This window comes from Penicillium subrubescens (assembly GCF_028828155.1).
Source record: "Penicillium subrubescens strain IBT 31985 chromosome Unknown utg000001l_segment0_segment0, whole genome shotgun sequence".
Taxonomy (NCBI): domain Eukaryota; kingdom Fungi; phylum Ascomycota; class Eurotiomycetes; order Eurotiales; family Aspergillaceae; genus Penicillium; species Penicillium subrubescens.
This window is the reverse complement of record NW_026643151.1, coordinates 1,178,312-1,198,359: the sequence shown is the minus strand read 5'-3', so window position 1 is coordinate 1,198,359 and position 20,048 is coordinate 1,178,312. Positions and strand designations below refer to the sequence as shown.

The 20,048-nt window shown below is 49.4% G+C and overlaps 7 protein-coding genes across 7 annotated transcripts; 1 reads left to right on the top strand and 6 right to left on the bottom strand.

Annotated features, from left to right (window-relative positions):
• Window positions 1-825: 825 nt before the first annotated feature.
• Window positions 826-2,241, bottom strand: N7473_000346 (putative mitochondrial carrier protein; the record flags this gene model as incomplete). The annotated part of the gene is made up of 4 exons (XM_057146286.1): window positions 826-1,684; window positions 1,781-1,929; window positions 2,010-2,016; window positions 2,069-2,241. 4 exons carry the CDS (start codon window positions 2,239-2,241, stop codon window positions 826-828), a joined length of 1,188 nt encoding a protein of 395 aa, XP_057014172.1.
• Window positions 2,242-2,640: 399 nt separating this feature from the next.
• spt16 (chromatin-remodeling protein SPT16) lies at window positions 2,641-6,605 on the top strand. Its single transcript, XM_057146285.1, has 7 exons — window positions 2,641-3,011; window positions 3,105-3,189; window positions 3,250-3,371; window positions 3,450-3,602; window positions 3,660-5,091; window positions 5,156-5,754; window positions 5,815-6,605. The coding sequence occupies exons 1-7, from the start codon at window positions 2,829-2,831 to the stop codon at window positions 6,301-6,303; spliced, it is 3,063 nt and encodes a 1,020-aa protein (XP_057014171.1). The 5' UTR covers window positions 2,641-2,828; the 3' UTR covers window positions 6,304-6,605.
• A 121-nt stretch (window positions 6,606-6,726) lies between these two features.
• N7473_000344 (zinc metalloprotease) lies at window positions 6,727-7,748 on the bottom strand (the record flags this gene model as incomplete). Its single annotated transcript, XM_057146284.1, has 2 exons — window positions 6,727-7,386; window positions 7,464-7,748. The coding sequence occupies 2 exons, from the start codon at window positions 7,746-7,748 to the stop codon at window positions 6,727-6,729; spliced, it is 945 nt and encodes a 314-aa protein (XP_057014170.1).
• Window positions 7,749-8,286: 538 nt separating this feature from the next.
• Window positions 8,287-9,854, bottom strand: N7473_000343 (CDC50/LEM3 family protein; the record flags this gene model as incomplete). Its single annotated transcript, XM_057146283.1, has 6 exons — window positions 8,287-8,389; window positions 8,466-8,628; window positions 8,695-9,409; window positions 9,477-9,573; window positions 9,642-9,678; window positions 9,755-9,854. The coding sequence occupies 6 exons, from the start codon at window positions 9,852-9,854 to the stop codon at window positions 8,287-8,289; spliced, it is 1,215 nt and encodes a 404-aa protein (XP_057014169.1).
• A 1,224-nt stretch (window positions 9,855-11,078) lies between these two features.
• N7473_000342 (SWIRM domain-containing protein) lies at window positions 11,079-11,810 on the bottom strand (the record flags this gene model as incomplete). Its single annotated transcript, XM_057146282.1, has 1 exon — window positions 11,079-11,810. The coding sequence occupies one exon, from the start codon at window positions 11,808-11,810 to the stop codon at window positions 11,079-11,081; it is 732 nt and encodes a 243-aa protein (XP_057014168.1).
• A 20-nt stretch (window positions 11,811-11,830) lies between these two features.
• On the bottom strand, window positions 11,831-12,241 carry N7473_000341 (uncharacterized protein; the record flags this gene model as incomplete). The annotated part of the gene is made up of 1 exon (XM_057146281.1): window positions 11,831-12,241. The coding sequence occupies one exon, from the start codon at window positions 12,239-12,241 to the stop codon at window positions 11,831-11,833; it is 411 nt and encodes a 136-aa protein (XP_057014167.1).
• Window positions 12,242-19,296: 7,055 nt separating this feature from the next.
• On the bottom strand, window positions 19,297-19,791 carry N7473_000340 (uncharacterized protein; the record flags this gene model as incomplete). Its single annotated transcript, XM_057146280.1, has 1 exon — window positions 19,297-19,791. One exon carries the CDS (start codon window positions 19,789-19,791, stop codon window positions 19,297-19,299), a length of 495 nt encoding a protein of 164 aa, XP_057014166.1.
• Window positions 19,792-20,048: the final 257 nt, after the last annotated feature.

The following is a 20,048-nucleotide window of genomic DNA, read 5'->3' as shown; positions in this document are numbered from 1 at the left end:
CTCATAACACATGTATGCTATGATAATCTTATATAGGTAATATGGCGGTGCCTCTGTGAGCTTATACTTGTTCTCTGGAGAGAACATCTTCCATATCTACAGTGGTCTAGTTTGGTTGAAACCCCGATAGATCTTCAAAAATCATCTTATCAGTCCCGAGTTGAATGCTAGATAACGACTGAGACCCAGGTCATCAGGGAAGAGCAAGTAAATGGCATCTGATTGGACTGTCTTTCTGGTCCTTAGATTATCCAGACTTTGGAATTACCACGTACCAGCCTACAGTTCGTCCCGTACTGTGGTAGATGGGTGGAGACCTACCTCCAGATGTATACATGATCTCTTAAACCACCGTCGATCCATAGGACAATACAGAAACTGTCATCGATCCATGCCCTACTTTACATAGATTATTATTACCATTATTGATTTAATCAACATAAAGGATGCCCTTGCATAGCTGCTTGTCGACACCCACGCGTCAGATCTCCAGATTACAGTGGTGGCGCTTGAGCCGCGCCCGTGCTGAATGCATGACCTCTTGGAATGACTGATTCTGGAATTCAGCCTTGATGTATGATCATAGGGGAGATAACTAAAAAAAATGGGGTATCATCTGCCGCAGCCAAGTGGAGAAGCCAAATCTATATACGATGTAATAAACAAGATGCAAGATGCAATATGTAAGATGCAGTGCCGCCATAAGCCTGCAGCAAAAAAAAAATGGACCAAAAGCAATCCCCCATCAATCAAGAATCGCAGATCAGCATCAGTGACAGATAGGGATGGAGCCACTCGAAAGATAGACACGACTTAGGGAAATCCCTAATTAAGAAGAATATCGTATCCATCCTTCTGGATGTGCACTGCGTCCGCCAGGCTCGCATATCGCCGACGAACCAACTCGAAAATCACCAGGCCCGCACTAGTACTAGGCACTTGACGAAGTGCACTCCCCGCAAACCCGCGGAAGAGCCACAGCCTCCAACTCCCGGCCCGCGTGGCCTTACGTCGGCACCGTTTCCAGGTCTCCTGGTAGGCATGATAGTACAGCCGCAGCATTTGCCGCCGCGAAGGGTCCAGACTCGCCTGGTGGTCGAGATACTCTAGCCGGCCAAGGTGCAGGTCCTGGATCCGGCTGAGTGGGTGCTGAATAGTTTGTTGGGCCACCGAGGCCACCACACCCGCCATCATGAGGAAGCATGGTTCCAAGGCATAGTGTGGCTTAATGAGTGGTACACCGCGATCGCTGGATCCCGGAGAGGGCAACTGATCAACTGTCTCGGCACGCAGCGCCCCATAGTACCAGGTTATGAAGGAGTAGTATGATTGCGACTTGATGTACTCGAAGGCGGAGAAGAACACAGCATAGCCTAGCGAGTCTCGTAAGAAGGAGAGACTCCACCCCGCAAAGACTCCCCGAAGGCCAATCTGATTCAGTTTATGATGCCCATAATGCCACATGCTTCGATACTGCCCATCCAGCATGTCGCTAGTTTGAAGTCGAACCTGTAGTGCATCCAAAGGGGCCGCAATAATCGATTGAATGGTTCCAGCGGCAAATCCAGCGGTGAAGGTGGCCATCGGAGGAGCGGGAGGCCATATTCGCTTGACGCCCTGCGAAACAGGCTCATGTAGGGCTCCGAGTACTTGAAGATAGGATGTGTATAAAACGGCACCGACTCTGTAATCAAAACAAGTAATCCAAAGGTCAGAGATATGGCATCTTTGGACAAAACGGAAGGAGGAGACAAGGGAGGAAGCCCTCTTCATTGCTCACCCCGCATTCGCCATTAAAGGCGGCAAGACTTGATTTGGAATGAAACGCCAGCCATAGGTCTTGATGGCATGAAGCAAGAGGCCGGGCGTTGTAGTATGGATGGACCATTTGCCTTCTGCCACACGAGGGTTCACAGCTCTTGCAAATGCCTATTTTCAAATGATCCGACAAGAGGCAGGAATTAGCGAATCGACCACCGGTACGGGGAAGAAAGAGGATATCTATGTACCATATAACTAATTCCATATTAGCTAGATTCAACAGAGGATCAACCAGGAAACTACTTACTCAACGCGAGTGCGAAAAAAGGCCTTTATCGGGGCCCGGAAGTAGAAAGCTACCATTTGCGCGCTGAGAGCGCGGACACCCGCGGCGGAAGCTCCAGTCGCGGCATCGTTGCGAGGTTTTCGTCGAGCAGCCCCTGGGTCACCAAAGTTGGGCTCTAGAAATATGGGGTTCATCGCAAATCTAGATATTCCGAGTGTATCACTCCCAGCACAACATCGGGAATAGCTCTTGGTTGGGTTGTTTTGCGGAGGGGTTGTCAAAAGCCGGGCTCGGATCACAAACGGAGGCTGTCAGAGCTAATGACCAAAGCAAAACCCAAGAAGTACATAGTGATGACCAAGTGAAGGTGAGAGACTTTGGCGACTAGCCTCCAAGCGGAGGTGAAAGAGGAAGTGTGAAGCACCGATAGACTGAAGCTACAAGATCGGAACGAATCCAAAAAAGAACAACCCCAAACTTCCGCAAAGTGGCGCTAAGCCCAAAGAGGCAAAACTGGGCACGGGAAGCCGCAGGGAACTCAAAACGCGCTTTTCGCGTCCGCCTCTCCCTCCTCTTCCTCCTCCAAGGGCCGACCTTCTTTGACATCACCACATCGTTCCCCCTTCCACCACATCCTCTCCGTCTCATTCAAGCTTCATCTCATTTGTGTCTCAATCCCCCCTATCGCATGCAACCTTGATTTATCGATCAACCCCGACCTCTTCTTTCGCGCCCGGTCTCTCACTCTTGCTAGCAAGCTTTGCTTGCACCAGCTTCCAAGATGGCCGACAAGATCGCGATTGACAAGAACACCTTCTTCAACCATCTGTCGAACTTCTATGCATCATGGAAGGCCGACAAGCGCTCAGGAAATACCCTCTTTGGTGGAGCTGGGTCTATTGTCATCCTCATGGGCAAAACCAAGAGCGATGAGAGCTCTTTTCAAAAGAACAACGCCATGCACGTACGTCAGCTGGTTCTTATCAAGTTTTCATGTCCATATTCATTTCGAGAGGCAGCACTTCCCTTACTAGATGCTAACTTGTTGGTACCTTAGTTCTGGCTTCTGGGCTACGAGTTTCCTGCTACCCTGTTCGTCCTGACAACCGAGGCGATCTACGTGGTCACCACGGCCAAGAAAGGTACTTTCGGACCGATTCTGTCACATTTTGCGACACCAGGCTAATATTTGGGCGATCTAGCCGAGCTTCTCGAGCCTCTGAAGGGTGGAAAGATCCCCGTCGAGCTTTTGGTGACGACAAAGGACCCGGAATCGAAAACAAAGGCATTCGAAAAGTGTCTCGAAGTTATTAAGGGCGCCGGGGTAAGTAGAACCATCCACCTGCATTTTCAATTTGGGGGTTCATTTCTAAGGATGACTGACCATGCTGCACGAATGTAGAAGAAAGTTGGCACCCTACCCAAAGACACGACGACTGGCCCCTTCGCGGACGATTGGAAGCGCACATTCTCGGAGATTTCAAAGGAAGTGGAGGAAGTGGACATAACGCCGGCGCTTTCTAGCGCCTTTGCGATCAAGGACCCAGAAGAGCTTGTAAGATTGCCTTTCTCCATGCGCCTTGTAAGACAAGCTTGCTGACGGGGTTTTCAGGTCTCTATTCGCAATGCGTCCCGAGCATGCAGTGGCTTGATGTCGGAGTACTTCGTGGACGAGATGTCACAATTGCTAGACGAAGAAAAGCAAATCACTCACAAGGCCCTCGCAGGGAAGGTGGACGCCAAAATCGATGATTCCAAGTTCTTCAACAAGCTGGCGCGCCTGCCATCTGAATTCGACGCTGAGCAGATCGATTGGGCTTACGGACCGGTCGTGCAAAGTGGAGGTGCCTATGATCTTAAATTGACGGCAACCTCCGACGGCAACAATCTGAAACCGGGCATCATTCTGTCCAGCTTTGGAATCCGCTACAAGACCTACAACTCGCTCATCGGACGTACCTACCTGGTAGATCCCAGCAAGTCCCAGGAAGCCAACTATGCGTTCCTGCTCAACCTTCACGACGCGGTGATGAAGGAGATTCGCGATGGTGTAGTGGCCAAGGACCTCTACAACAAGGCGCTCAGCCTTGTCCGCTCAAAGAAGCCCGAGCTTGAGAACCACCTGACCAAGAATATCGGTGCTGGTATCGGTATCGAACTTCGGGATGCCAACATGATTCTGAATGCTAAGAACAATCGAGTCTTGAAGAATGGCATGACCCTGGCAATTACCATTGGCCTAACCGATGTGAAGGACACTGACTCCAAGTCGAAGGGAAATAATGTTTACTCCATGGTGATTACAGACACCGTTCGCGTTGGAGAAAGTGGGCCTCACATTTTCACCAAAGACGCTGGAATCGACATGGACTCCGTCTCCTTCTACTTCGGAGATGAGGAAGAGCCTGAGAAGCCCATTAAAGAGAAGAAGGAGTCGAAGTCAAGTGCCGTTGCAAGCCGAAATGTCACGCGGACCAAACTGCGTGCCGAGCGGCCAACCCAGATCAACGAGGGTGCTGAAGCCCGCCGTCGTGAGCACCAGAAAGAACTCGCTGGTAAGAAGACGAAGGAGGGTCTGGAAAGGTTTGCAGGCACCACTGGAGACGACAACGGTGTCGCTCAAAAGAAGTTCAAGCGGTTTGAGTCCTACAAGCGCGATAACCAGCTCCCACCCAAGGTCAAGGATTTGACTGTCTACGTTGATCACAAAGCCGCGACTGTTATCGTACCCATCATGGGCAGGCCAGTGCCCTTCCACATCAACACGATCAAGAACGCAAGCAAGAGTGACGAGGGAGAATACGCATATCTGCGGATCAACTTCCTGTCTCCGGGCCAGGGTGTTGGCCGTAAGGATGATCAGCCATTTGAAGACCCATCTGCTCATTTCGTCCGCAACCTGACTCTGCGATCCAAGAACAATGACAGAATGGCGCAGGTCGCGCAGGACATAACTGAACTGCGCAAGACTGCCTTGAGACGGGAGCAAGAAAAGAAGGAACTGGAGGACGTCGTCGAGCAAGACAAGCTCGTTGAAATCAGAAGTATGCTACGGTCCCCGCTAGTGCGAAGAGTCTTCTGGGCTTTGATGCTAACACAAATTCATAGATCGTCGCCCGGTGAAGCTGCCTGACGTTTACTTGCGACCACCCTTGGATGGAAAGCGTGTGCCTGGAGAAGTCGAGATTCACCAGAACGGTCTTCGCTACTTGTCACCTTTCCGCAGCGAGCACGTCGACGTACTATTCAGCAACGTCAAGCATCTCTTCTTCCAACCCTGCGCACACGAACTGATTGTTCTCATTCATGTACACCTCAAGACACCTATCATGATTGGAAAGAGAAAGACTCGGGATGTCCAGTTCTACCGCGAGGCCACCGAGATGCAGTTCGATGAAACTGGCAACCGCCGGCGCAAGCACCGCTATGGTGATGAAGAAGAGTTTGAGGCTGAGCAGGAAGAACGACGACGCCGAGCCGCGCTCGACCGTGAGTTCAAGGCGTTTGCTGAAAAGATCGCCGACGCTGGAAAGGACGAAGGCGTCGATGTCGATATTCCTTTCCGAGAGATTGGATTCACCGGTGTGCCCAACCGTTCCAACGTCTTGATTCAGCCCACTACAGATGCTCTCGTGCAGCTTACTGAACCTCCATTCATGGTCATTACGCTCAATGAGATTGAGATTGCCCACTTGGAGAGAGTGCAGGTATGGTTAACTTGCACATTGATGCTTTTCCACTGTTGACGATTGCTAATTTACCAATAGTTCGGTCTCAAAAACTTCGATCTTGTCTTCGTGTTCAAGGACTTCCACAGGGCTCCCGTCCACGTCAATACCATCCCCGTTGAGGCGCTGGAGGGCGTCAAGGATTGGCTTGACTCTGTTGACATCGCCTACACTGAAGGTCCACTCAACCTGAATTGGACCACCATCATGAAGACAGTCGTCAGTGATCCGTACGGCTTCTTTGCCGACGGCGGCTGGTCTTTCCTGGCCGCTGAGTCGGACTCGGAGGGATCTGATGAGGAGGAAGAGTCGGCATTCGAGCTTTCCGACTCGGAGCTGGCCGCTGATGAGAGCTCTGAGGAGGACAGCGAGTATGACGAAGATGCCAGTGCTGATGGAAGCGAAGCGGAGTTCAGTGGCGATGAGGAGAGTGGTGAGGACTGGGATGAGCTGGAGAAGAAGGCCAAGCGCCAGGACAAGGAGACCAGAATGGACGACGATGACCGTGGTACTAAGCGCAAGCGCTAAATTGGTTCCCCCGAGGTCGATGGTGATAAGGCGGCTTTTCTTTTTCAGTTCATTCCAATGTGATTTGGGTGTTTCTGCGCCTGTTTTCCTTCTTTTTTTTTTCTTCGGGCTTAAGCCTCGCTGTCTTTTTAGTGTCTTTTAAACAACTTTCGGTGGATGAGGACCAATAGGTGACATCTACCATTCACAAAACAAGCCCAGGTTTGCAATTTATGTCAAGAAATGGTCATTCAGCTTTGATCGTTCCGTACTACTGTACTACTCTTCGATTTGTTACTCAATTTAGTGCCGTGACGCTAATACTTTTTGGCATTTATTGTGATTTACTCCAGTCACCAGGTAATACGCTCGAGGCGCAATTCTAAGATACATCCGTGTAGATGACCATTGAAACAAAGCGAGAGACAATTCAATTCCATTAAGCTATTTCCCTGCACGCATCGATGCCCACATATTTCGCATACGTTCATTCTGGCCAGGTGTAAAACTCTCATAACAGACGTCAGATGAGTAGTCCATAAAATCGTGGATGGGGTCCTGCCCCGGCAAACCTGGACAAGAGTCCTTTCGAGCAGGGCATCCGCCAGTGGGCACAGATTGCTGGGGTGTATCGGCGATGTAGTCTCCTGGATTATCCTCGGCGCAGGACTCCCCTTGGAAGGTATGCAAAAGGCCATTCCAGTGTCCGATCTCGTGGATGGCGGTTCCTCCTCGGTTGTAAAGGTCCAATGTTCCACCGGACATTGCGCTGGCGAGAACGTTGCAGCCATCTTTGATGTAGTCGGCACGGGGACTGGTGGCGTTCACGCTTGGATCGGGGAGGGTGCAGAACCCTAGCACGCTGGATGAGAGATCACTTGAATGGGAGGCTCCGCGGTGACTGGCACGTCCGGCTTGGTCGGGAGATGCCTGGAGGTTGGTTTGGAAGTAAACGTTTAGAGTTCGGTAGGTGCCTTTCCGGAGGGCTGACTTCATGCCTGTGTCGTCTCCGTTACGAGCCCAAACATCGTTCACATGACGGGTGACGCCTTGCAGTCGATATTGGATACCGGCATCCTGATACGCATCTTGCAAAATGGAGATCTATGCCCATGTCTTAGCATTCGTCCATGACTTGCAATAAAATTATCGAGAACGGGAGCGATGGAGGTAGAACTAACCTGAGAATCGATCATGTCATCAGAAACCTGGTCTTGCTCTGCTTTACTGGAGATGATATGGAACCAGGTCTCAATCTCGATGGGGCCGTTGCGGGCCTCTGACCCAGTTTCAGGTAGCTGGGTCTCATCTGTTCTGACACGCTGGAGTGCGTCCAAGAAGGACGTATCTGGGTCTTCGGTAGCGCAGATGCCACGCTGTTCAAACACCACTGGACCGCATTGCACTTGCAAGGAAAAGAGCGTTGTGACAAGAACCACGAACGGAGCTAAAGAGCGACAGACCATGATGTTGTTGGTGTTGGATGCCCCTATGTCGCGATTCCTCCGTCACAAACCTCAGGAAAGATTCGGGGTTCTCATCACCGCGAGACCGACCACTATATGACTAGGCTGCCCGGAGCCTCTGTGGACTCGATCCGATGTTGGAGTCCGGAGAATGCTGCATCATGAACGGAATGCATGTCCCATGCAAGGGGTCAGAGTACCGTACCGGAAGGATCGACAGCTGCAAACCAGGCGGAGAGAAGAAAACGTGCACTTCATTGGCATCCGACAAGGCTGGCCAATTCCTCGGCCAGAGGTATGAGGTCATCCAAGGGTGATGAAAAGAAGTAAGAATGCTCGTTGTTGTGACAGTTGTAGATACATAGAAACTCCTTGTTTAACACCCGAACCGGAACGATCCATTTATTCACAATATAGGTAGCGGCCCATGGAGTATTGGAAGCACAAAGAAAAGGGGGAAAGTAGTATAGCAAAGAAACTGAGATAAGTGAAACCGCCCAAGAAAAGAAACGAAGGAGAAAGAGAAGCTGATGAGGCCTCAAGGCGCACTTGGGCGCATTCTGTCATCCCGCCCCGAGGCCACAGCAGTGGTTGGCTGGTTGGTAGCGTCCCACGTAAGATAGGTGTGGTCACCCAGTTTTCTAGAAGATGATTAGCCATTGTCGAAAATTTGAAGGTTGTCGGCACAGAGGCCCTAACTAATCACGCTATACATACCTAGGTCGGATCAAGTAGGCCACCGTGAATAAGGCGCCCAAGAGCACACAAACTCCGCCCACAACCACGTAAGCAATTCCCATGAAGGGATTCTTACCGCCGATGACCGTACGAGTAGAGAGCAAGATCGACTTAGTTCCATCGTATTCGGTGACGGGAAATTCTAGTACCTGATTAGCAACGTTTCTAACACGGCAGAACGGTCGGCAAATTGGATCATTTCACGTACCATCGACAATATCCAGACGATAGTCTCCTCGCCCCATAGCGGTGTCATCATTTCTGCGGGAGAGTTTACTGAAGGACGGCAACCCCGCTGTCCGCATCCAAACCATGAAATCTTCATTTTCATGAAGATTAGGAATGCCGGTCTTCTCGTAAGAACCATTGTAACTCTTCCAGTTTGGCGGGGGAACCACTTCCCATGGCTTATACTGGGTTTGCTTGATCAGCGCCTTGTCACTATCCCATGCAATCCCCGTCTTTGTCATAGTGTAATTGACCGGGTCCTTTCCTGTCAGCAGCACCGGACTGCTGATGGAATCATTGAACATGGAGTTGGCAATCAGGCCACAAGGGTAGTACGCTTTGCCGGTAGCATCGTCGGTCGCTAGGGGGGAACAGACGCTGCCCGAAATTGTGCTGTTCGGAACCGCAGTGCCCTTCAATTGATCCAAGTCCAAAGACTGGACGTAGCGACGATGGTTCTGGTAGAAATTCGTGAGGCGGTAGTACAGGAAGACCGGAGGGCCCATCGACTCGGGGATGTTGAAATAGAGGGAGCACACTGTGCTATTGTCGGTGCCATTAGATTGTTTCCAGTAGTATTTGCTATCTGCTGTCGAAGCTTTAAAAGTGGCGGACACGCGGTCTCTGATATCTGCCATGGTGTTCTCCGGTGCACTGGCTTTGCAGTCCGTGTAGTCGATAACAAGCTCTTGGACCTAGAGGAACAATAGGGTGTCAGACGCGCGATAAGTACGGATCGCATCTGCGAGATTATAAACGTACCTGAGAGCTCGCCCAGATAAGGACACCACCGATGGGAGCGAAAAGAACGCCGACGATAAAGAACAAAGGAAGCACACTTTTGGGGGTCAAGATCGGTCTAAGCGGAAGGCAACGGTCAGTCCCAGTATTGTTGGCGGATGATCCGGAATCGAAGAATAAGCTCACTGCCATGCTTTTAATCGCTGTTGTCGGAAAGCGGTATCTAAGAACACGTCGAGTCAGTCGGGAAAAGGCAAGGCGATAAATTCCAGGCTCGGGGTGAAGGGGGGAACGCGTACTAGCGGGTCTTCGGGACTTGGGCTTCTTGTCGCCATCAGCGGCGTGAGCACGCTCCTGGTCATCGATGGACTCGGCACGGGGAACCTCGGCCTGCGACATGGCGACAGGTATCGCGCGGGAGTAGAAGGGGAGGATAGAGCGATGAAGTGATGAAGCGATGGAGTTGATGGAGGGACACGAGTTGAGTGAGATGTCAGAAAAAGGTGGCGCCGGGGCGGAGCCAGATCACTGGATTGGAGGTGGAATTATGAATAAGGACAATCGGGACATGGGAGCCCCACACGCCCCGGCGAACCACTCACAACTTGATGAGAAGGAACTGCAGGGGCCTGGAAAAATAAATGATATTTATAGCAATGGGGTCTAGGTAACCTTTTTTTAAAAGAGATAGCCAGATTAATTAAGCTTGATCAGATCAGAGATAATTGGCTACGTCCTTGGGAGCGAATCTTTGTGCACATTTGTACGTATACATCCAACTACATCTCCAAGAGCTGTAAATCTTGAAATATGAAACTCATTTGCAATGGGTATGTCATTTGAAAGATTCGTATCTGGTCAGGGTATCATATCGTGCCGTATGTTCTCTCAAAGGAGCCGTTCAACGGAATGGGAACAGGAACACAAGAGCAACAAGAGCAGCGAAGTCACAAAACAGCAAAAATAAGAACTCCCAGGTAAAACATCGCAAGTTGACCGAAGCCTGCCATTCTAGATGGGGAACAAAGAACCGGAACGCCAAAGAAACAAGAGCCGAGTAGTCAAGCCAAACATGCATGAAAAGCGATGCATGATTACCGAAAGTGACTCACAATGCGAAGAGACAAAAAAAGAGAGTCCAAGCGAAACCCTGTACTGAGAGGGTATCTGTGGAATGAAGGTGTCGTCATGCATAACGGACATAAAAAAGCAAGAGGGGAATAGACGTCATAAGAAAAACCAAACGGGAGTAAGAGGATGATGGTAAAGAGTACCAGAGAGGAGGAGGGTTGTTTCGGAGCGGAGAGCAAGACAGAGAGTCTTTCGAGGATTAATGTTCATAAGACTCAACCCGACAAGGCAGAGACGGTCAGTTACCCGAGGATATAGTCATGTTTCTGGTGGTTCGAGAACCACAAAATTCAGACAAAAGGTTGATCGCGCTTGTACATGTCAGTTTCCCCCGCTTTCTCGTACGAGAAAGTCTCAAGGGAAAGATAGAGAGAAATGGTGTTCGGTATCTGCGGATTGGAAGGTGATGGTAAGCCAAATGGAGGAGGCCACGATCCATGGTCAGCGGGTGGGTAGATGGTTCGTTCCAACGAGCAAGTAGGAGTGAGCAAATCATCTCAGGTGATGAAAATACTCGGGTTTGAACCACCCTACTCGGTCGTAGGCGGTCCAGAGCTTGCTAGCTTTGTTGACGTCAATCTTACAGGCCTGTTGAGCGTCGGTCTTGCGGAACTCCTTGCCTACGCCGAGGGCACGCACTCGAGCCTCAAAGATTCGACGCTTGCTGCATAGGTAGGTCGCACAAGACAGCCGAAGCGTCGAGGCCAGATTGAGCTCGGCAGGACTGAGCAGATGTCGGTCCGGGTCATTGCTCAAATCCAACATTTGCCCCTTCCAGTCTGCCTTGAGGGCCTTTGCGTTGCCACCCAATGTCTCGAGGGGTGGCGAATAGTCCGGCAGGGCTTGGAAATCAGTGTCATCTCGGTTCGTGCCCAGGGCACGAGGCTTAGATGCCGAGGGAGGAGAAGCTTCAAAGGAATCCAGGGCCTGATGCTTGGGGGTAGACTTGGGGGTACGCTTGACGCGAGTTCGGGGGACACGTGGAGTCCCTCCTGCTACCTTCTTCATGGGGGCTGGGGCGATCTTCTTCAACTTGGCCTCCAGCTCGCCCGGTGGACGGTAACGATTCATCAGGACCATCTGACGCTCCAGTGTTTGAAGTTCCTCGCGGGCCCAGGCTGCCGGGTTGCGATTGTACAGTGTCGAGACAATGGGCACACACGACAGCGCCAAGCGATATTCATCACGAGTGGGTTTGTTCCGCTTGTTCTCAAACATGGCCATGTGGGAATTGATATGTTGCTCTACCAGGGCCTCCGCGGCTGGAGGGGGATAGGCCCAAAGAGAGGCTCCTCGCGGCCCACGGAGTCGTGGCGAGGGAAGAGGAGGGGGTCTCGCGATGCATTCACCTCGACATCGCGCTCAATCTGCTCGGCCGTCTCGGATCGTCGCTTCTTGGCGCCGGTGTAAGGAGTCACTGGTGGCGAGGGCAGATCCATCTCGGACTGTGTTCGCTTGCGATCAGCTGAGATGGGGGGTAGCTTCATCAATTCCCCCATGGAGGTGTCCGGTTTAGCAAAGGGGGAGGAGGGGTGGAAGCTGTCCAGAGGCTTCGCCTCGGGAGGTGACATGAGGCTTGACACGGGGAGGCGATTCATGATGGAGGAGGAATAAGAAGGGCGCTGGCCCGTCTGCTGTGGTAGTTGCGACTGCATTGGCGGGTTTACACCAGTGGATGAGAACATCCCAGATTGGAAATCTGCTGGAAGAGGAGAACGGTTTGGAGAGAAGAACGGAACGATTAAATTGCTTCTTTGTTTCGATCTTGGGATTTCTGAGGGGGAGGGGATGTTTGTGTTGCGATTGTCCAGAAAGGACGGAGGATCCAATATGAATTGAAATTTGCCCACGGGGAAGTGGCGAGACTGGGTGAATTGGAAGGAAGGGGGTTTCAGGGAAAGGGAGAGGCGAAGAGTGTGAGAAGAGATAAGAGAGAAGGCGAGGCAGTCAGGTTGAAATAATAATGCCTTTCGTCTCTTTGATGTACCCGAAATATGACGAGGGTGGAAGTCAATGGAAGTGCATGTCCAACACCCAGGTGATTTGTCAGGCAGCAGTGGCGATAACCGGGGTTAAAGGGTCAATGGCCGATAATGAGTCAACGCGAGTCCAGAAGGGCCAGGCAGAAGGGTAAAGGGGGAAGAGAGCAGAAGGGGGCGAAAGGGAAAGGGCCGAGGCGAGTCTGGTGGGAAGGAAAGGCTACTTAAGTTGAAGGGAAACTGGGAAAGAAGAAGTAGGAAAGGGAACTGGGGAGAGAAGGCAACAGTTGATAAAGGCAGGCGGGTGGTGTGTAAGATGGTAAAGATGGTAAGATGGTATGGTAAGATATCAATCAAATGATAGTGGAAAGGGGTCAGATGAGAGGGGTACGATGAGGTAATATTACCATCCAGGTGGTAAATTACCTGTAAATCAGCATACCGGGTTAAATAACGAAGAGGCGCAATAATCCATCATGATTTCAGCCCTGAGCCCATGGACCATTCGCCCGACGGCAACCTGGTTAGGCAGACAAGAGAGACTGGTTCAGTCTTGATTAGCCAATCACCATGCTTTTCCCCTTGGGGGATTATTCAACTCGGAGGTATCAGAGGCAGAAGCAGGATTCGGTTCAATTCAATGCCCCGAATTCGCAATCGGACAGAAACCGGAATGCTGAGGTGATTCGTGGTTCACTATCGAGAACTTGTACTAGAACTACTTGTCTGGATTAAGAACCCAACCTATATTCCCTATTCAGGAAGTGCAGCGTCATGAATTGAAAGCGCCATCGTCGGCTAGAATAGTCCGCTCTATATACAATACGGAGTAAATCAGAACGACAACTACTGCCTTCTCCACGAAGAGTAGTATATGGCCCTCGGAAAGCGTCGGTATGACTCAATGGCGGAGGTCAGTGAGTCAATCGGGGTCAGTCGACCAACGAGCGGCCAACCAATCAGGAGTGTCAATGGCACGAGACCAACTCAATTCGCCAATCAGCTCACAGGGCAATCATGAAACTCCTTTGGTTGAAGGGGGGAGGGGGGCTGTGAAGGGTGACCAACTGCGGGGACGTGGGAGTCAGTCACCTGCTGGGTTTCTGCGGCTGTTAGTTAGTCCTGTTGCTGACGGTATTCCCTTTGTATCATTCGTATTTCGTTGGTATTTCTCGGAGTACCGTACGCCGTATGCATTGAGGAACTATGGCCCCTCGATAAGCGTCAATTAGGTTTGCAGCAGCGATCAGTCGATATCATGTTTATCATGTGCAATCGTATACTTCTATACTTTTAGAATGAAGTGTATAGCGCGCAGTTATAGATACTATTTTCTTTTCCAATTTGTAGGTTGTCTAGCAACAACTGATACCCTGACTGTACAAAGTATACTGTCCACCCACCACCATACTGTGTGCTATAAACGCCAGGCTCGTGATCACCCAATATTCCAACCAACCCTCGCCCCTCTTCTTCTTCTTGCTTTTCCCACACGAAGGTTGCCAGACTTGTACCTGATTACTCTTCTTCTTCCATTCCACTTCTAACCCTCAATTGCTTCGCCATCTGTCCGCCAACCCCTCCATCAAGATGAATTGACCCCCCTCCATGCCTCTTATCTGCTCTTTTTTTTCACCCCTCCCACCAACCCTCCAACCCTCCAAACCCGCCCTCGAGCCTCTTTCAGCCCTCAGGTGACAAAGATGACACGGATCGGCCAAAAGGGCCCCAGCCACGGCAAGCTGGTGGCGCTCATTGGATCCTATCAGGGGCGCATGACAACATCCCATGCGAGCAATCACCAAACAGGACTCAAATCGACCTGGAATCCCGACGAATCACAACTATGAGGGAGGGGGTTCGGTTACAACTCCACTAAGAGGCCCCACTCTCCCCAGTGGATGTGCCTAATGATCCGCCCGGGTAGCGTGATCTCGTCGATCCTCCATGATTGTTCTTGTCCTTGTTTGTGATGGGGTCATTAATTGTATCGACCATTTTAGTGATCATAGCACCACATCACAGATCTAAGAGATTCATGACGAGGGACAAGATAAATTCCAAGATCGGACCGTCCCAGGCCATCAAAACTCGTTCATGATGGAATTGTTCGTTTCCTGGAACCCGATCCCATGCTGACCTAAGCGCGCTCTGGTCACGGGCACAATCGCCTTGGATCTCCCCTCAGGCCTTAGCCAGGTGACGCAAGAATTCACAACTGCCGACCGAGCTCTGTCCTGTAGGTCCTGTGGTCTCAATTATTGATATCTCGACTTGGCTGTCCGCGCGTTCTAGGCAGTTGCATTCTCTTCGACTTTTCGTCGTGTCTAGTTTCTGGATTCTCTGGTTCTAACTACTGTGCCATCCGCTGTCGGTACAGGCGAGATAAACTTCCGGGCTGGGCTGGGATTCCGTCACTGATCAGCGTTCCGATCGTCTTATCAATCAATTCAGCTACCCACCAACCGGGCTTGAGTATCGATTCTACAAACCGGCGTAATTTACCTTATGGTGCACTGGATAGTATGGTATTTGGTAAGAACTCTTGGAAATAGTGGTGCATACTCCAGGAGAAGAGGGCAATCCCTGGGGCTCTATGGCTCTGTCAGAGCCTACCAACAGAGTCAAGCATGTCCAGGGGCAATTAGCTTCAAATCTCGTCTTCATTCAGTGGCTAAAGTATGATAGTGTGAATATGAATCTAGCTACTAAATACCTCTTCTCCGGCCTCTCCCTTAACCCGCATGCAAGGCTGCTTGTTGACATCCACGCCTTTCTATGACACCATCCAAAACCTGCTTTAGTATCTTTCTAGCTTTCTTGATAAGCTCTTCGAAGGGTTTAGCATTAAGCAAGATTTAAATAATCCCATCTCGTGCTGAATCCTGTGCTGGTTCAAGACGCTTAGAGATTGACTCGAAGTTCCCATGTTCATTCATCCTCTAAGCACTATACCCTTGATAACTTCGCACAGAGAAATATTCCCTGTTTTAGTCGATGACGTTCAGATCGGTACTTCGACTCACAAAAATAGCAGACCGCATCAACCCTGGATTCGTTTTTGCTAGATAGTGGCCGAGACACTGTTGGATTTCAAGGAAGGTTTGTACAGCCGCTCCCGAAGTCAGTGCAAAAGATATTGCGAACAGGCGACTAATCAGTTCGCTAGAGTTTTCGTCCCCTAGTAGGTCCAGTAGACCTTTGAAGTACTCGCCCCCACCATGCCTTGATATGGTTGCTGTTTCAAATGATGCCGGATACATTCTTGCAAAGGCCCAGTCAATCAGCCAGGCCTTCCCATGACAATCGAGGATAATATGCGTGAATGCAGATACATGCAACACATGATTAGGCGCCTGAAATTCCACGAATACCTGGTTGCGATAGGTCTGCAACACTAACCTCACGGCAAACGGCAAGTCTCTCGCTATTACACACCTCCACTTCTCCTTGGGGTTAAAGGAGCAGCACCATACTCTGTGAAGAAGGCACCTTGGCACATACTGCCAGCTGGGCCTGGGTGTTCTCTCGCGGTTTACAAGAGCGTTGTAGGAAATGGCGTAATTGCTGTTGGATATCATCCCGGTGGGCACCACATAGCTTAGACCAGAGCTTTGACTAACAAGCTGTCTATGTAAATCATAACGGTGAAGCAAATACTAGTCTCATCAGCCACATTCTCGTCGCTATCTTCAACGCAAGTATGAAAACCTGCGGAAACCGGATTTTGGTATGCGGGCCACGAACATCATATTCCTAGCCTCCCAGGCTTCACGTCAAATCCACTTTTCCACAGTTTACTCAGACTTATGCCAGGGATACTGGTATAGTTGGCTACCACTTGGATTTTCGTTGAACTTTTGTGTATCTATGAAAATCTATCATATGTCTGGGTGGTACATGGCCAGTCTACCACCCTTTAACAGCTTTCACCTTTTGGCTGTCGTTCGTCTGGCATTTGACTTTAAGTTCAATGGTAATATCTCCAAATTCTTCTGGGCGGAGAAGAAACCAATCTTGAAACCGGTCGAGAGACTTTTTCATTGGATGCTTTTGAGTAGACTGTAGATATTTGATCTAGCTATTAAGAGGTACAAGCGAGCATGCTTTCGTTCCGCCATCCAGTCTTCTGCCGAAAATGGTACCAAAGGACATAGTATTCGGGATTAAATTTACACTGGTGGAAAAAGCATCATCTAGATATTCCCTCTCGCATGCTGAGTATTTCCGGGTGACGTCAACGTAGGGAGGCTTGCGGAGGATAGCAGTTCATCAACCCCAGGCAGACTTGAGCGGCTTATCACTCAGCTGTAGGCATCCAGTGCCAGAAATACGAGGGTGAAAATGTCTGGTGTTTCAGGTCTGCCTTTTCGTTCATTGGAGGAGATAGAACGTAAGCTCAAGATCATATCAATAGGATACTTTTCTTGTATTGAACTTTATGCCATCTTGTGCTTATATAAACCTAACTCAAGGATCAGGAAGGTCTTCCCAATCCCAGCAATCCGACTCTTAGAGTTGTATGAAAACATCTTCCAGGTGGCAACCAGTATATTTTGCATTCGAGGCATTGCCGTAGCGGATATGAAAACCCGTATTTGGTAGGAATATAGATAACAACTCCTCTAGCTCATTCTAGTACTCCACTACTCTATGAAGTTGTTTTCTCCTCTATCCAGGGTTAGATTCGGTACGAAATATAGAAGGAGCTACTTATACCAGTTTCGTATCTTCTGCGACTTCTCGTAGATCGGCTATCTCATTATTTACTTTTAGCCAGTAATGTGAACCCCCTCTTGGACTGGCTATCTCTCTTCCTTTGGGGGTTTGGTTTGATTTCAATACCACCTCAACGAGCGGCGACACTAACGCTTGGTTTTGTGTTATACCGAATAGACGACGCCAGCCTCGGGCATTCTCTCCATCTTACGATAGATAAAGCGCTGAGGGTGTGGAACCACAATGATGAAACGTTTCGGTGACCGTTGGTCGAGTATTTAAATTCAAATTACAAACAAACCCAATCTACGTAATCAGTCTCGGGTATATGAAACTTCTTGACCATTCTTTAACGGCATTGATAGAGTAGCAAATTTCGACCCCTGTTTCCATTGCATACCGACGGGCACACAAAAGCTCTAAATTTATCTCGAGAAGATATTCGGGGTAAAAGAAGATCGGTAAGGAAGAGTCCGAACCGTGATTGAAACTCGGTCGGGTCGCAGTCAATCTCAAGCAAATAGCATACAAAATGCGCATTAAATATATACATATCGGAGATCTAGGGTATCGGTATATTAAACCAATATTAAAAAGGCCCGATCACTTGAAAAGGGGCACAAATATGTAAGTAAGACTTTGTTTTGGTATCCGTACATAAAACTGCAAAAAAAGTGGCCCGAACCGCGATTCGAACGCGGGGCCTCTCGCAGTTGAGTTTACAAGCCCAAAGCGAGAATCATACCACTAGACCATCCGGGCGCTTATATGATAGATCGCTATTTTATGTTATATATTGGAACAGGCCCGATTCTAAAATAGTCATACCACTAGACCATCTAGTTCGGGCTCAACGAACTTTATTACCTTCTATGTTATATATATGAGAATAGCCCGTAATGGGATAGCGAGAATCATACCACTGGATCATGCTCCGATAAGACTGGTTCGCCCCTATTGATGTTAAATATAGAAGGGGGAGTAATTGGCCTAAAACAATCATATCAGCTGTTGCCAGCAGGTATATATCCAGAGCTACAGTGGAATAACTCCCATGTCCGCTTCAAATGGATCCGGCACCGTGCTTGTTATTAGAATCAGTGGATCTCTCCGTAGTCTAGTGGGTAACCACATGCGATTCATGGCTATTGTACATATATTTCTCTTTTTTATTTTCAATGATCCTAATTTTGCCGTTCCAAAATAACTCTTTATAGTTGTAAGCTTGCGGACGTGGTTTCACTTGAGCATGATCAGACGCTGTTTTACTTTTCAGTATTGCTAAGCATTAAATGATAGTGAATAAACCTACCATACTCCTTTCAAGATCGCAACGCATGGCTATTTGCTAGCATTACCTATTATCAAGGCAAAGAGAACCGTGGCCGAGTACGAGTATAGAAATCCTTATCTCACTTTTTACCTAGTTGCAACTGTCTACGAATATGCTAATACTCATAAAGCTGATATCCTTGGCCTAAATCTCTTGCACATCTCCAAATCAGCCAATTCATCGATTTTTGGTATCACCTAGGACGAGTATGGTGACTTTGCCGTGCATGTTCTTCCGGGTATGAGTTCTACCCTATGTGACGACCTAACTGACATCGAGAAGACTGATAATGGGGAAACTACAATTTCCATTTCAAACCTCTGGGTGTCCACGTACCCATCCCATCAATCTCTCTTTGAGTACTGCTCAGACAAGCAATTGTCTGGACAGAACGAGGCTACCCGCACTTCTATCCTTAAAGTCATCCTTGGGCTCCGAGGCTCAGAATGTTTCACCTGTGTGGCGTGGTCACCTTCGTACAGCAACCTGATCATAAGAAAGGTCTGTAGCGATACCCCGGCGCAGCTACCAAATTCCGCTAGCTGATAAACGAAGAACAAACACCAAAAATTTGGAGTGGCAATGTGACTGTTTCATATCAGAGATACACATGGCGATCATCTCTATATTGAAGGCATAAGCGACACATCGAGTAGATAAGTGAAGCATTGAAGCCTTGCTATACTACAGGCTTTCCTTTGGCTAGAATATCAAGCTGGTCCTGCAGAAATGTCAAAGTGACACTCGTCTCCTTTCCTTTCTCAAGAAGGTACTTTGAACAACCAGCGCTGAATTCGATCCTCCCAACCTGAGGTGCCATTGTAATGCGCCAAGTCAACCAAGACCCAGCCACGTTCCAAGCTACCTCCTCGGAGGCGGTTGGAAAAATAGTCGTATGGTAGTTTTGGCTCTTATCGCGTCTTTCCCGGAAATTATTGGTGTATGTATCCACCCACACATCATTTAACTCCAAGACCGACAGAGGGAATGCCGAGAGTACTTCTTCTGCCTCTAACATACAGTCCCCCTCCTCAGGCATAAGGTCATCGGGGTCTCGCCAAATAAAATCCCTGCCGTAATCAGCAAAGATACGATGGTGCCGGGGAGGTTCTGTTGAAGTCGATGACATAGTCGATAGAGACGTGGTAGCCGTGAGAGGCTCGTAAGTCAACATTTTGACAATTGTTGGGTTTGACCCGCGTTGCTCTTCCAGTGCATTCGTGATTTTATCACAAAGTCAAGGTTTGTTTCCACCAAAGCAGAATGTTTGCCAGACTCAGGGAGAGGCCATTCGACAAGGCTACGCCATGTATCGCCCGGGTTCCTGATAGATTCGATGTATCGTTGAGATTGCGACTGACTGCAAAATACCGCCAGAGGTTTGAGAAGGCCAGAAGTCATGGTTGCAGAGCACAGCACAAACGTATCGCG